The 13,204-nt window shown below is 47.9% G+C and overlaps 1 protein-coding gene across 8 annotated transcripts in view; it reads left to right on the plus strand.

Annotated features, from left to right (window-relative positions):
- The first annotated feature begins 2,327 nt into the window (after positions 1-2,327).
- Positions 2,328-13,204, plus strand: part of LOC110506278 (serine/threonine-protein kinase BRSK2) — a 164,817-nt gene continuing 153,940 nt past the window's right edge. For 5 of the 8 annotated variants that reach the window (XM_036963401.2, XM_090221746.1, XM_036963399.2 and 2 more), the window contains exon 1: positions 2,343-2,825. In XM_036963401.2, coding sequence (XP_036819296.1) covers positions 2,735-2,825 — 91 coding nt within the window. In that variant the 5' untranslated portion in view covers positions 2,343-2,734. Of the gene's footprint in view, positions 2,826-13,204 lie in introns of all 8 variants that reach the window. The other 3 variants (XM_036963397.2, XM_036963400.2, XM_090221745.1) reach the window with 2 other exon arrangements.

Genomic DNA, 13,204 nt, shown 5'->3' on the forward strand with positions numbered 1-13,204 from the left:
AACAAACAATCAAACAGGCAAAGCGTCAATACAGGACTTAGAATAAATCGTACTACACCGGCTCTGACGCTCGTTGGATGTGGCAGGGTTTGAGAAATATTACGGACTACAAAGGGAAACCCAGCAGCGAGCTGCCCAGTGACGCGAGCCTTCTAGATGAGCTTTTTATGCTCGCTTCGAGGCAAGCAACACTGAAGCATGCATGAGAGCACCAGCTGTTCCAGATGACTGTGTGATCACGCTCTCCGTAGCCGATGTAAGCAAGACCTTTAAACAGGTCTACATTCACAAAGATGCGGGGACAGACGGACTACCAGGTCGTGTACTCAAAGCATGTGTAGACCATCTGGCAAGTGTCTTCTCTGACATTTTCAACCTCTCCCTGGCCGAGTCTGTAAAAACTACGTTTCAAACAGACCACCATAGTCCCTGTGCCCAAGAAAGTGAAGGTAACCTGCCGAAATTATTACCACCCCGTAGCACTCACTCATGTAGTCATGAAGTGCTTTGAAAGGCTGGTCCTGGCTCACATCAACACCATCATGCCGGAAGCACTAGACCCACTCCAATTCGCATACTGCCCCAACAGGTCGTCAGATGACCAAAATCTCAATGGCACTCCACACTGCCCTTTCCCACCTGGACAAAAGGAACACCTATGTGAGAATGCTGTTCATTGGCTATAGCTCAGCATTTAACACCATAGTGCCCACAAAGCTCATCACTAAGCTAAGGACCCTGGGACTAAGGACCCTGGGACTAAACGCAACTGGATCCTGGACTGGATCTGGGCCTCCCGCAGGTGGTAAGGGCAGGCAACAACACATCTGCCACGCTGATCCTCAACACCAGCTTCAGGGGTGAGTTTTTACTTAGTCCTCTCCTGTACTACCTGTTCACACACAACTGCATGGCCAAGCACGACTCTAACACCATCCTTAAGTTTGCTGATGACACAACAGTGGTAGGACTGATCACCAACAACGATGAGACAGCCTATAGGGAGGATGTCAGAGACCTGGCAGTGTGGTGCCAGGATACCAACCTCTCCCTCAACGTGAGCAAGACAAGGGAGCTGATTGTGGACTATAGGAAACGAAAGGCCAAACAGGCCCCCAATAACATTGACGGGGCTGAAGTGTTCCCCAGATCCATACAGAGGGTAGTGCATACGACCCAGTACTGGGGCCAAGCTTTCTGACATCCAGGACCTATATACTTGGCGTGTCAGAGGGAGGCCCAAAAAATTGTCAGACTCCAGTCACCCAAGTCATGAACTGTTCTCTCTGCTACCGCAGGGCAAGCAGTACTGGAGTGCCAAGTCTAGGACAAAAGGCTCCTTATCAACTTCTACCCCCAAGCCATAAGACTGCTGAACAATTAATAAAATGGCCACCTGGACAGTTTACACTGACAACCCCCCCCCCCCCCCCCCCCCCCGTTTTTACACTACTGCTACTTGCTGATATTATCTATGCATAGTCACTTTACAAATCACCTCGAGTAACCTGTACCCCCGCGCATTGACTAGGTACTGGTATCCAATGTATCATTACTTTTATGTAATTTTCTTGTATTACTTATTTATTTTATTTTCACTTTAGTTAATTTAGTAAACATTTTCTTAACTCTATTTCTTGAACTGCAAGCATTTCACGGTAAGGTCTACTACACCTCTTGTATTCGGCACATTTGTCATATACAATACAAATACAAATACAATACAATCTGATTTGATGAGCGAGGGAAGATAGGAAGCGCCAGTGAAGTTGTGAGACGGTAGACCTAGGGAAGATGTTACTGGTGATTTAGGAGGAGGAGAGGTTGGGACATAGGGACACAACCTGTACAGATGCTCAGACTGACATCAAAGTACTAAAGCAGCTATGAAGTAGTCTCTCTGAGGAGGAGCGAGGTAGGCTATGGTAGCTACAGTGTTGCTAATATACCTAATCAGAAAAGCCACTTGTTTTATTGGGTAAAGGCAAGACAAGATTTAGGATAGGTTTTGTCACCAATTCTATTTGCTGGTCACTATTCTATTATATAGTTGGTTTGTCAATGTGAATCACTTTTGTGAATATTTACAAATATGCTTGGCAAATACTAGGAGGCTACTGCGCTGATTCCCCCGTCATGCTATTCTGTCACTTCGACCTGAATTAAATTAAGGGATTCCTTTATCTGGCCCGGGTTACCCCGGTGCAAGGAGTTTAAACCGTGTGAAAAGTGATTGCATTCGTTTTGTGCAGCGTGCTGATTCCCTGCTTTCGCTCGATGACGTGCCAAGCCAACCAGCCCCTGCGTTGTGCGCGCTGTGCGCATGCGTATTCATACAGCTCAGACGTTGGCGTCAGTCAGCACTAAAACACTATCCTGTTAGATTGCCCCGTCAACGGGTTGTGCCAAAGCTGTGTTCACCGCGTCTCGTTTCCTCTCCACAATACGAACACGGACGAAAAGAACACCATGTTATCCAGATTTAAAGACGCCACATTTCAGCAGTGAAAAGAGGAGGTAGAGACAGAGGGGAGTGAACTAACAAAATAGGTTAGAAAGGGACTCAGAGAAGAGAGAATCCCACCGACCATCTGCGTGAGGCGAGAGAGAGGAGGCCAACCGGAGAGCAGCAGCCGACTGGTCGGTGGAATAACCTACGGTTTCCGTTGATTTGAAACGATAATTTTGATTTGTATTTATTATTCTGTGAGACATATTACTAAATTCCAACAAAATGTCATCTTCTGGCAAAGACAACAGCGCACACTATATGAACTATGTGGGACCTTATCGTTTGGAAAAGACCCTCGGCAAAGGACAGACAGGTTAGTCCTTGTCGCTTGTCTAAAGGTGGATGATGTGAACGGACTGGTTTTCTTTTATGAGTTATGCTGACATGGGCTAGGACATATGGGCTACTCAGTAGGTTATTGTGGGTTTGGTGGATTTGATTTAGGGTGCATCACTGACGTGCGGGCTGGTTACTTCTAGTTCCCACGAATTGCCTTTGACTCATTGCATCAATCGGGGTTGGGACTGTGCACTTGAATGTTTTATGTGGATTATCCTAAAATTCTACTTCATAATAAAAGGGAATTAACTGGTCCGCCCTATAGCCTAGTCAGCTGGCTACAGTTGGGCTACATGTAGTCCACACGGCTTACGTGTGATTGTTGAAATATAATAATAATATCCCTTTAATCCTCATTGCCAGACAACGGGAAGATGGTATCGCAATGTTGTATGTTGTGGGTTTGTTACATTGTAGCGTGTCGCTGTCTTCGAACATGCACACGTTTGTCGTTCACAATGTTGCATTGGGGAAGCTTGCGCTGATATCTGCCAAATGAGATAGGGCAAGCTACTGCACTGCACAAGGCTGCTGTACCAGCGGTGTGGTTTCACTCAGTCCCTGCAATGACAAGCACTAGCACCTATCCGTGCAATTCCTGCTGCAATTACAAACACTTTTAATCCCAAACTACACGCATGGGATGAAATGTATTTTATTAACGAAATATTGACGTAGTCTAGTGATTTCCTGATACCCTATTTGTATCCGGCTAAAGCAGTTTTGATTCAAATAAATAGCCTATGCGAGAGGCATAGCATCCCCAAAACCACTAGGCAATGATGTGGGTACCACTGTCATGTGGGTACCACTGTCATAGGCTATAGGCTACTTTTGTGAAAGGTCTAATAAGAAAACAAGCTGTGTGTGCCTCCCCCCATCATCTCTGATTCTCTTTTAGGCGCGCAATATCAAGTGCGCCTATAGAGTGGTCTCAATCAACTGATCCATAGCCTATTGGCTATAGGCTACAAAGTCCATGCTCAGAGAATCACAGAGCAAAGTTATATTTCTAAGATGGCTGCTGGGATGGTGTAAATAAAACAAGGCTGCATTACACACTGCAATGGATATTCCAACCCTGAGCTCTTGCTGATCCCCCAAAAATGTGTGTGCTGCCTAACCAATGCTGTACTGCGAAGGCCTACAGTGGCAGTTCAGGAGGAGAGTAAAATAATTATTTCGAAAATAATGATGGTCTAGTCCAAAAAATGCATTATCTTGCGTGCGGACTAGCTAATAGCTTATGTACTCTTTAGTTTGAGAAGGAAAGGTGGACGATGAGGAGGACCGGAGGTCAACTTTGATAGCTTGCTACTACTATAATTGATTTTAATCTAAACGATATGTTTGTTGCCCATGTTGCATTTATCAGAATTATTGACCTCACAATAAACCAGATTTGAGTAACTTGCATTGTGGTGCTGAAATTTGAAGCAGCAGTCACGGCAAAATGAATTGAAAATGGACAGCTCATGGTGCTGAAAGTAGGCAAAATCGAGTAGGCATAATTCATTTAAACCATCTTCAGTTATATTAGACTTTACTAACAACAAGAAAGCTTTGTATTTGAGCCTATTTCTTCCTATTCAATAAATGAGAGGTAGGCCTTCCTGCTTCACAGACGAAATTAGGCTGTAGGCTGCTATATACATAGAAATCTCGGCCAATTCCTCCACCCAGCATGCGCTCTTTAAATAGCCTACCTCTGTGTCAGTGAAGGGCTGTTAAGTTAAAACCTGGACTCGAATTGCGGGGGTATGAATGTACATCATAGACCTATCTTTTATTAAAGTAAACGGTGAAACGCGCAGGCCTACCCAAATGTTAGTTTTAAGATTTAGAGGAAGAAAAAATCAGTTTATATAAAGTGAACTATAAGAGCCGCTTTGTTCCACGATGCTTTACGCTAGAAACAAGCTGTAAAATACCCTGGAAAGACACTACTCTGATGCATATGGGGATAGCACTGTTTCATTTCGTTGACATTCCGAGGCTGCGCTACAACCTTCTACAGTCGCGGAGAAAAAATTAAATTTTCTTGGAAAGTAATCTAATTTTGTCACTATCTATTGATTAAGCTATTCACTCTCTGTACAATAGAATATGTTTAAACCCAGACAGCTTTTAAGGAAATACTTGTGACATTCTCTCGTTGAGTTAAGCCATGGAAGAAGGGTAGCAAGCGGTTAAATATGATATTTTCTGCGTCAGTAGGCCTACTGTCGTCTGGGGTGGAAAAGTAGGCCTAAGTTTTGAAAGGGCCATGCTCAGATTCCTAATGACATCTCAGATTTAATTATTTGTAAACAGGGACAGTTTCGTTGCAAACAAGACACACTGATTTGGCATTGGAGAAATAGAATTAGAATTGCATGAAATGTTTATAAAAGGCTATGTTTTTTTCTCAGACCTGCAAGTTAGATGATAGATTCATGCAATGTTTTTTTTATAAAGGAGATCTTTCCACCCCTACGGTGGTCTGTGAATCCAAACCTTCGGCCTGCAGCCCGGTGCACGATCAATATTCCTGCGTTGCCATGTCATGCTTACAGGATGAAGAACAATTTCTTAAACGACAAATCCAAGGCTCTGGTCTATTCAAATAGGGAGGTTAAACTGTAAGGATGTTCTCTGCTATCCACATGATGTTTTAATGATTCAGGGTTTAGGTAAATATATATATTTTGCTTAAAGGTCAGAGTTTCTCCATTTAATCCTTATTATAAATAACGTTCACCCCCTTAATTATTTCCAATTTTGTCTTGGCCGCTTAATGTTGATTGAGGTTTTTATACTTACTTCTGGCTGGCCTTCATATGCATCCTTTGCACTAGGAACCCTGTCACGTTCTGTTAATTCAGTAACTAGTTAAAATCTATGTCAGCCACTTCCAGGATTATATAAAGGTGAGGGTGACATGGCTTGCATGTGTTGAAATGTGTTTATCAATATAGAACTCACGCATTAGGGTGTGCATACATACAGTAGCCTACTGTAACGCACAAACTGCAATTTTCACTCCAAAGTCACTGCTGTTTACAGTGCTATGGATGAGAGACAGGGACAGAGTCCTATATGACCATACAGGTTAGCGAGGTCACACAGCAACTGGAACCCGTACTCTGGTCTCATTACCATATTTATGTGAAGGCTTTATTCCCTGGAATCCTTGTATCACGGCTCAGGAGACGACCCATGTGCAAACAGTTTGAAGTAACAAACGTTTATTACAAAATCAGGGGGCAGGCAAATGACAGGCAGTTAGAGGAGTCAGTAATCCAGAGCAGAGTCCGAAAGGTACAGAATGGCAGGCAGGCTCAGGGTCAGAGCAGGCAGAGGTCAGTAAATCAGGGCAGCATCACAAGGTACAGAACGACAGGCAGGCTCAGGGTCAGAGCAGGCAGAGGTCAGTAAATCAGGGCAGCATCACAAGGTACAGGATGACAGGCAGGCTCAGGGTCAGAGCAGTCAGAGGTCAGTAAATCAGGGCAGCATCACAAGGTACAGAACGACAGGCAGGCTCAGGATCAGGGCAGGCAGAATGGTCAAAACTGGGAAAACAGGGATAAAAGCGCTATATGATATAGGTTTAATCCTAGACACATGAAAGGAGGGATGTATACGGAGGGTACGGGGCAACAGAAGACAAACAGCAGATGGGCTAAGAATCTTGGAGATGGGGACATGGCCAATAAAACAGGGGGAACGTTTGCGGGACTCCACCCGGAGGGGCAGATCTTGAGTGTGCAGCCATAAATCAAATCAAATCAAATCAAATGTATTTATATAGCCCTTCGTACATCAGCTGATATCTCAAAGTGCTGTACAGAAACCCAGCCTAAAACCCCAAACAGCAAGCAATGCAGGTGTAGAAGCCATACCCTCTGCCCGAGACAATACCAGTGAGCCGGGTTCCGGTGGCGGTCCGCTTGTCGTCGATACCTGGAGGTGGTCTTGAGAAGAGACGACCGGGCTCTCTTCCAGGTACGGCGACAGCGGCGGACGAACATCTGGAATGAGGGTATGCCGACCTCTTGCTCCAGCAAGAGCGGGGGCTGAGCGGGGGCTATGAGTTGCTGGCTCCAGATGGTGGGATTGGCAGAGACAAGGCAGCGAAGAGTCGTTTTCAGGTTTTGATTGGCTCGCTCTGACTGGCCGTTAGACTGAGGATGGAACCCAGAGGACAGGCTGGCCGATGACCCAATGAGTGTGAAGAATGTCTTCCAGAGCTGGGATGAGACCATGTCCACCGGGAGTCCATGGATCCACCGGGAGTCCATGGAGGTTAGCTCGGGGAGAGGAATGGGTTGCTTTGGAAAACAGGTCCACTACTGTCAGGATGACAGTGTTGCCATCAGATGAGGGGAGATCCGTGACAAAGTCCATGGATATGTGAAACCAGGGGGACAGGAAGTGGTTGAAGGAGACCAGCTGGAGCTTGCCGAGGAGTCTTGTTCTGCTCACTGATCATGCAGATGGTGACGTCAGGGACCGTGGTAGGCCACCAAAAGGCCACCAATAGTATTGTCGCACAAAGGCCAGGGACCGATGGGAGCCCGGAGGGAGGGGTGGATAGCGTCAGGGGCAAACATCCAGTTATCTGGCCTCCCCTGGGGTTCGGGTGGGAATGCTGCACCTCACGGACCTGATTCTCAATTCCATCGCCAGACACGAGGTGGAGGCTCAGGGTTCGAGGGTGCAGCCGTGGGGCTATAGCGGTGTGACAGTGCATCCGCCTTGACATTCTTGGATCCCGGTCGGTAGGAGAGGGAGAAGTTAAACCGGGTGAAAAGCAGGGCCCACCTAGCTTGCCTGGAATTCAGACGTTTGGCGGTGTGGAGATATTCCAGGTTCCTGTGGTCCATCCACAAAATGAAAGGATGTTCCGCCCCCTCGAACCAGTGCCTCCACTCCTCCGGCGCCATCTTCACCGCAAGAAGCTCACAATTCCCCACATCGTAGTTCCTCTCCTTGGCTTTAAGACGATGGGCGAAGAAGGCGCAGGGATGTAACTTGAGGTCCAGAGCAGAACACTGGGACAGAACAGCCCCCACTCCGACGTCCGAAGCTTGGACCTCACGAACTGACGAACTGACGAGACAGGTCAGGATGCACCAATATGGGAGCTGTGGTGAAGCGCATTTGAGGTCCTGGAACACCTGGTCAGCAGCTCGGGACCACATGAATGGGAACTTGGGAGAGGTGAGAGCAGACAGGTGTGAAGCCAGGGTGCTTTAACCCTGGATAAAGCAGCGATAAAAGTTGTAAAATCCAAGGAAACATTGCAGCTGCACTGTGGGAGCATTAGTAAGACCAAATGGCATGACCAGATATTCGTAGTGACCGCTGGCTGTGTTGAAGGCAGTCTTCCACTCGTCCCCTTCCTGTATCCGCACCAGGTGGTATGCGTTCTGCAGGTCCAACTTGGAGATCATAGTTGCCCCCTTGAGCGTCTTGAAGACCGAGGCAATGAGTGGTAGCGGGTAGCGGTTCTTAACCATGATGTCATTGAGGTCATGGTAGTTGATGCACCGGGGCTGGGTTTTGTCTGTGCCGGCGGGGGAGGCAGAAGGATGGATACACACTGCAGCTAGGGAGTCCTCGATGTAGGTCTCCATAGACTTGGTCTCCGGTCCTGACAGAGAGTACAGTCGTCCCCGGGGTGGTGTGTGGTGCCTGGGAGAAGGTCGATCCTGCTGTCATAGGGTCGGTGCAGAGGAAGCGAAGGAGTCCGGGCCTTACTAAAAACCTCCTGGAGGTCCTGGTACTCTGCGGGAATGGCGGCGAGGTCCGTGGCAACTTCCGAGCCCACAGGAAGACGTCCTGGGGCAGGCAATGGCAATGGCTGTGGCAGAAAGGGCTCCAGCCCATGATGGCACCAGTAGTCCAGCCAATGAGGGGATTGTGTCGCTGGAGCCAAGAGAATCCCAATATCACAGGAACCTGAAGAGACGTAATAATTTGCTTGAATTGGATTGCCTCGCTGTGGTTCCCTGACACTCGTAGGTTGATGGGGGTGGTATTGTGGGTGACCCAGCCTATAGAGTGTCCGTCCAGCGCTCTAACGTCCATGGGAATGGAGAGGGGCTGAGTGGGGATGCCCAGCTCTGAAGCCAGGGTATCATCCAAAAGACTCTCATCGGCCCCAGAGTCGATGAGTACCTGGAGAGATTTCGACTGGTTCCCCCCCAGCAGGATGGCATGGAGAGGAGAGGGGGAGAGGAAAAGTTATCCATATGGCCCTCCAGAGTACTCCGGTGAGCCTGGTCTTTTAGTGGGCAAGAGGACACAAAATGACCATTAGTCCCGCAAGACAGGCAACTCTTCGTGTATAGCTTATGCAAACCTTCGGCTGGAGACAGGCTAGCTCTGCCTAGTTTCATCGGCTCGGGTAGAGGTGATTCGGCAAACTTCAAAGACTCTTGGGGGAACTCGGGTAGCCTCAGGTTCTCTCGGTACCAGAGACGTCGGGGACTTCCGGGAAGCCTCGGAGGCAAGATCAGTTGGTAGTACTCGGGCTGCTAGCTCGTCCTTAACTTCTTCTGATAATCCGTACAGGAACATGTTGAACAGCGATTCCGGGATCTGGCACTATCAGCTGCCAAAGTGCGGAAATCCACCGTATAGTCTGCCACACTGCGGGAGTCTTGCCGAAGCAACTTTCGGGCGTCTTGCCGAAGCAACTTTCGGGCAGCCTCTTTCCCAGACAATGGAGAATCGAAAACCTTTTTCACCTTTGCCACAAACTCCTCCAGACTGAAGCCGGCCGACTGTTGTTCTCACACTGCCATAGCCCAGGCGAGAGCCCTCCCGGATATCAGCGTGATGAGGTATACTATCTTCGAGCGGTTTGAGGGGAAGGAAGAGGGCTGCAGCTCGAAGATGAGAGAACACTGAGTGAGAAATGCCCGACAGATTCCCGACTCTCCAGCGAAGCTTTCTAGGGGATGTAAGCGTGGTTCTCGAGAACCGGCGTGGCCGGGGGAGCCGCACTGCTAACAGCCAGGTTACTGAGGGGCTGGGAGGTTACGATCGTAGTAGGCTGCCTGACAGACAACCTGCAGAATTGCTCCAGCAATGTGTTCAACGCGCGGTCATGGCGTTTGGCCAAGGTCTGGAACTCCTACATAAGACCACAAAGAATCTCCTCGTGCCTTCCAATGGCGGTTCCTTGGGAGGAGACAGCGTTGCGGAGCTGGTCCAAGTCTGCTGGGTCCGTCAGGGCCAGTTCGTACTATCACGGCTCAGGAGTAGACCCAGATGCAGACAGTTCGAAGTCGCAAAAGTTTATTACAAAAACAGAGGGCAGGCAAAAGCCAGGTCAAGGGCAGGCAGATGTCAATAATCCAGAGCAGAGTCCGAAAGGTACAGAACGGCAGGCTCAGGCTCAGGGTCAGGGCTGACAGAGGTCAGTAAACCAGTGCAGTGTCACAAGGTACAGAACAACAGGCAGGCTCAGGGTCAGGGCAGGCAGAATGGTCAAAACCGTAAAAACAAGAAAACAGGGACTAGAAAAAAAACAGGATTATGGGAAAAATGCTGGTAGGCTTGACGAGACAAGACGAACTAGCAACAGACAAACAGAGAACACAGGTATAAATACACTGAGGATAATGGGGAAAATGGGCGATATCTGGAGGGGGGTGGAGACAAGCACAAAGATAGGTGAAACAGCTCAGGGTGTGACACCGTGGCTAGTTTTAGCGTTGGCTCTTGCACTGATTGTATTTGATTGGTCATGGAGAGCTGCTAGTGGCATTACATCATTCAATTCTCATATGAACACATCCATTCGGGTCACTTTCTGTACCTGTGTCCTTGTATACTATAGGTGCTCATAGGTGCTCAGTGTGCCAGGTAGCCTAGCGGTTAGAGCATTGGGCCAGTAACCAAAAGGTTGCTGGTTTAAATCCCTGAGCTGGCAAGGTGAAAAACCTGTCAATGTGCCCTTGAGCAAGGCACTTAACTGTAATTTGCTCCAGGGGCACCTTATTACTATGGCTGACCCAACTTCAACTATCCAGTTTATGTGACAATAAAACATATTTTATTTTATCCACTACAACCACCTCCCCACCACCCTGCTCTCTAGCCTGGGTAAGCGACATCCCAGCTTCCCTTAGCTGTCCAACATCGACAAACTCCGTTACCAACCCCACCCCTCTCAACCATTCTTTTCTCCCCACCACCCTGTTCTTTTGGTAAAAGGCATGCCACGTATGTTTGAGCTTGTGTCATCTGTTTCCCCCTGTCCCCCCAGAGCTCCAGTGTCCACTCCAACTATGACTCCACGTCCTGAAATGAATCTAAAGTGGAGCTGGGCTACAAGCAGAAACGCCGCTGAATGACTCTGTGTGTGTGTGTTTGTGTGTGACTGTGCACATGTCTTCACATGAGACATGACAGAGAGTTTGTGTGTATATATTTAAACCATTGACAATGTGTGCTATTATTTCTTATTTTGTGTGCACGTGCGCGTGTGTGTGTGCGAGCATGTGTGTGTGTGTTGTGCTGGCTCCAGCTTGACTGTGAGGCTGACTGAGGTTGTTGATGGCTGTTATTATGAATAGACTTCCCCTGTGCTGCGTCTGCAGAGAGGACAGAGAAGCCCATATGTCATCACACCAGGAGCTTAGGCAGGGGGAGAGACGTGCGTTTGTGCGTGCTTGTGTGTGTGTCTGTTTGTGTGCGTGCGCGTATCACCCCCAAGGGGCCAGGATTTAAAGAGGAAACCTTGTAGCCTAATTCCATTTTCTACCTCAAATGAGAAACACAGCACCTCTCCTACCCTCCTATAAGATTACTCTGATTGATATTGAGATCATCCAATAGGTGCCTATATCATTGTTCAACCTACACACAATGGTTTCTTATTAAAGCAAGGACTCAATCCAAGGTTGTAATGCATTCAAATATACATCATGGCAAACAATAACTTCTTTGTTTATTGTGCTGCTCCTAAATTAGCAACGTTGAGTGGTTAATATGAATGGCAGGTTTTGGATGGGAATGTTGTGTCATTTTTCTACAGGGGCCAAACTGGAGGCGTTTTGCCAAGAAGAGCTGTCTTGCTGTCTGTGTGTTTTCATCTGTAAGAGTTGGAGCCCCCTTTTACGCAGGCTTTCCAGCCTCAAATTTGGTCCTCATCTGCTAAGTGTCCAGCAGTGTGTGTGTGTGTGTGTGTGTGTGTGTGTGTGTGTGTGTGTGTGTGTGTGTGTGTGTGTGTGTGTGTGTGTGTGTGTGTGTGTGTGCGTGTGTGTGTGTGTGTGTCGGGCAGCAGCAGTGGGGATGGTTGTCATGGTTTCATCTCTCCTCTGACAATGGCCATGCTTTCCATCCTGGGGATCACAGCAAGACTGCAGCCGCCAAGCTTTTTATATCCCCCTCTCCTCTCCTCCCCTCCCCTCCCCTCCCCCTCTCTCCTTTTCTCCCACCCACCCTTACCCCCTCTTTCTTGCCTTTGCTTGCCATTGCTCCCCTCTCCCACACTCTAACACTACCCCCTCTCTCTTCATCTCTTCTCTCACTCTCTTATGGCCTCTCTCTCTCTCCATTCTTGTCTCTTCCACACTCTAACACTACCCTTCTTCTCTTCTCTCCATGGCCTACTTCCAAACTCCCCTCCCCTTCCCTCTTTCCTCTCTAGCCTCTATAGTGTTTCTTTCAGAAGCTAAGTGATCTCTAGTGGATGTATTGGCCATCTCCAGTTGTGTTGTGGGACGTAACAATGAGACATTGGCTTCTCCTGTATGTGAGGGCATCGTGAAGTGTCTATGGAGAGGTTGGATTGGGACTGGGCATATATTTATCACTTTCTGTGGATCACTCTGTGCTCATAAGACAGACTGCAATTTACCCATGGATGCTCCTAAAGACTAAAGGGACCCAGAGGAGAGAGGGAGGGGGAGAGAGGGGATCCTCTGCCCAGATGGCTGTGTTTGGGTTCCCTGAGATACAGCTTCATTTTCAGCTGGCTGCAGAGGTGTGTAATGTCCCCTGCTCTCGAGGTGTGTGTGTGTGTGTGTGTGTGTGTGTGTGTGTGTGTGTGTGTGCGTGCGTATTACGAAAGGGACTGTATCTCTGAATCGTATTTATTTCTGCCTGTGTACTGTGCGGAACAATAATACCAAAAACTTCAACACAAGTTAATTGGTTTAAATTGGGAGCCCTCTTTTTGTACTGTGGTGATGGGTCAGTTTTATGAGATAATATTGCAAGGATTTAACTGTTTTATGCAGAAATAGTGCGGTGATTGTTAAAACATGCAAGCCCTCGCATAACATGCAGGGAATCGCGGAATCGCGGAATCCTGGAGGGACTACCTTTTGGCAAGGACAGGGTTAATAATAT

The sequence above is a fragment of the Oncorhynchus mykiss genome, chromosome 26 (genome assembly GCF_057628025.1).
Source record: "Oncorhynchus mykiss isolate SJ-2025 chromosome 26, ASM5762802v1, whole genome shotgun sequence".
In the NCBI taxonomy this organism is placed as follows: Eukaryota; Metazoa; Chordata; class Actinopteri; order Salmoniformes; family Salmonidae; genus Oncorhynchus; species Oncorhynchus mykiss.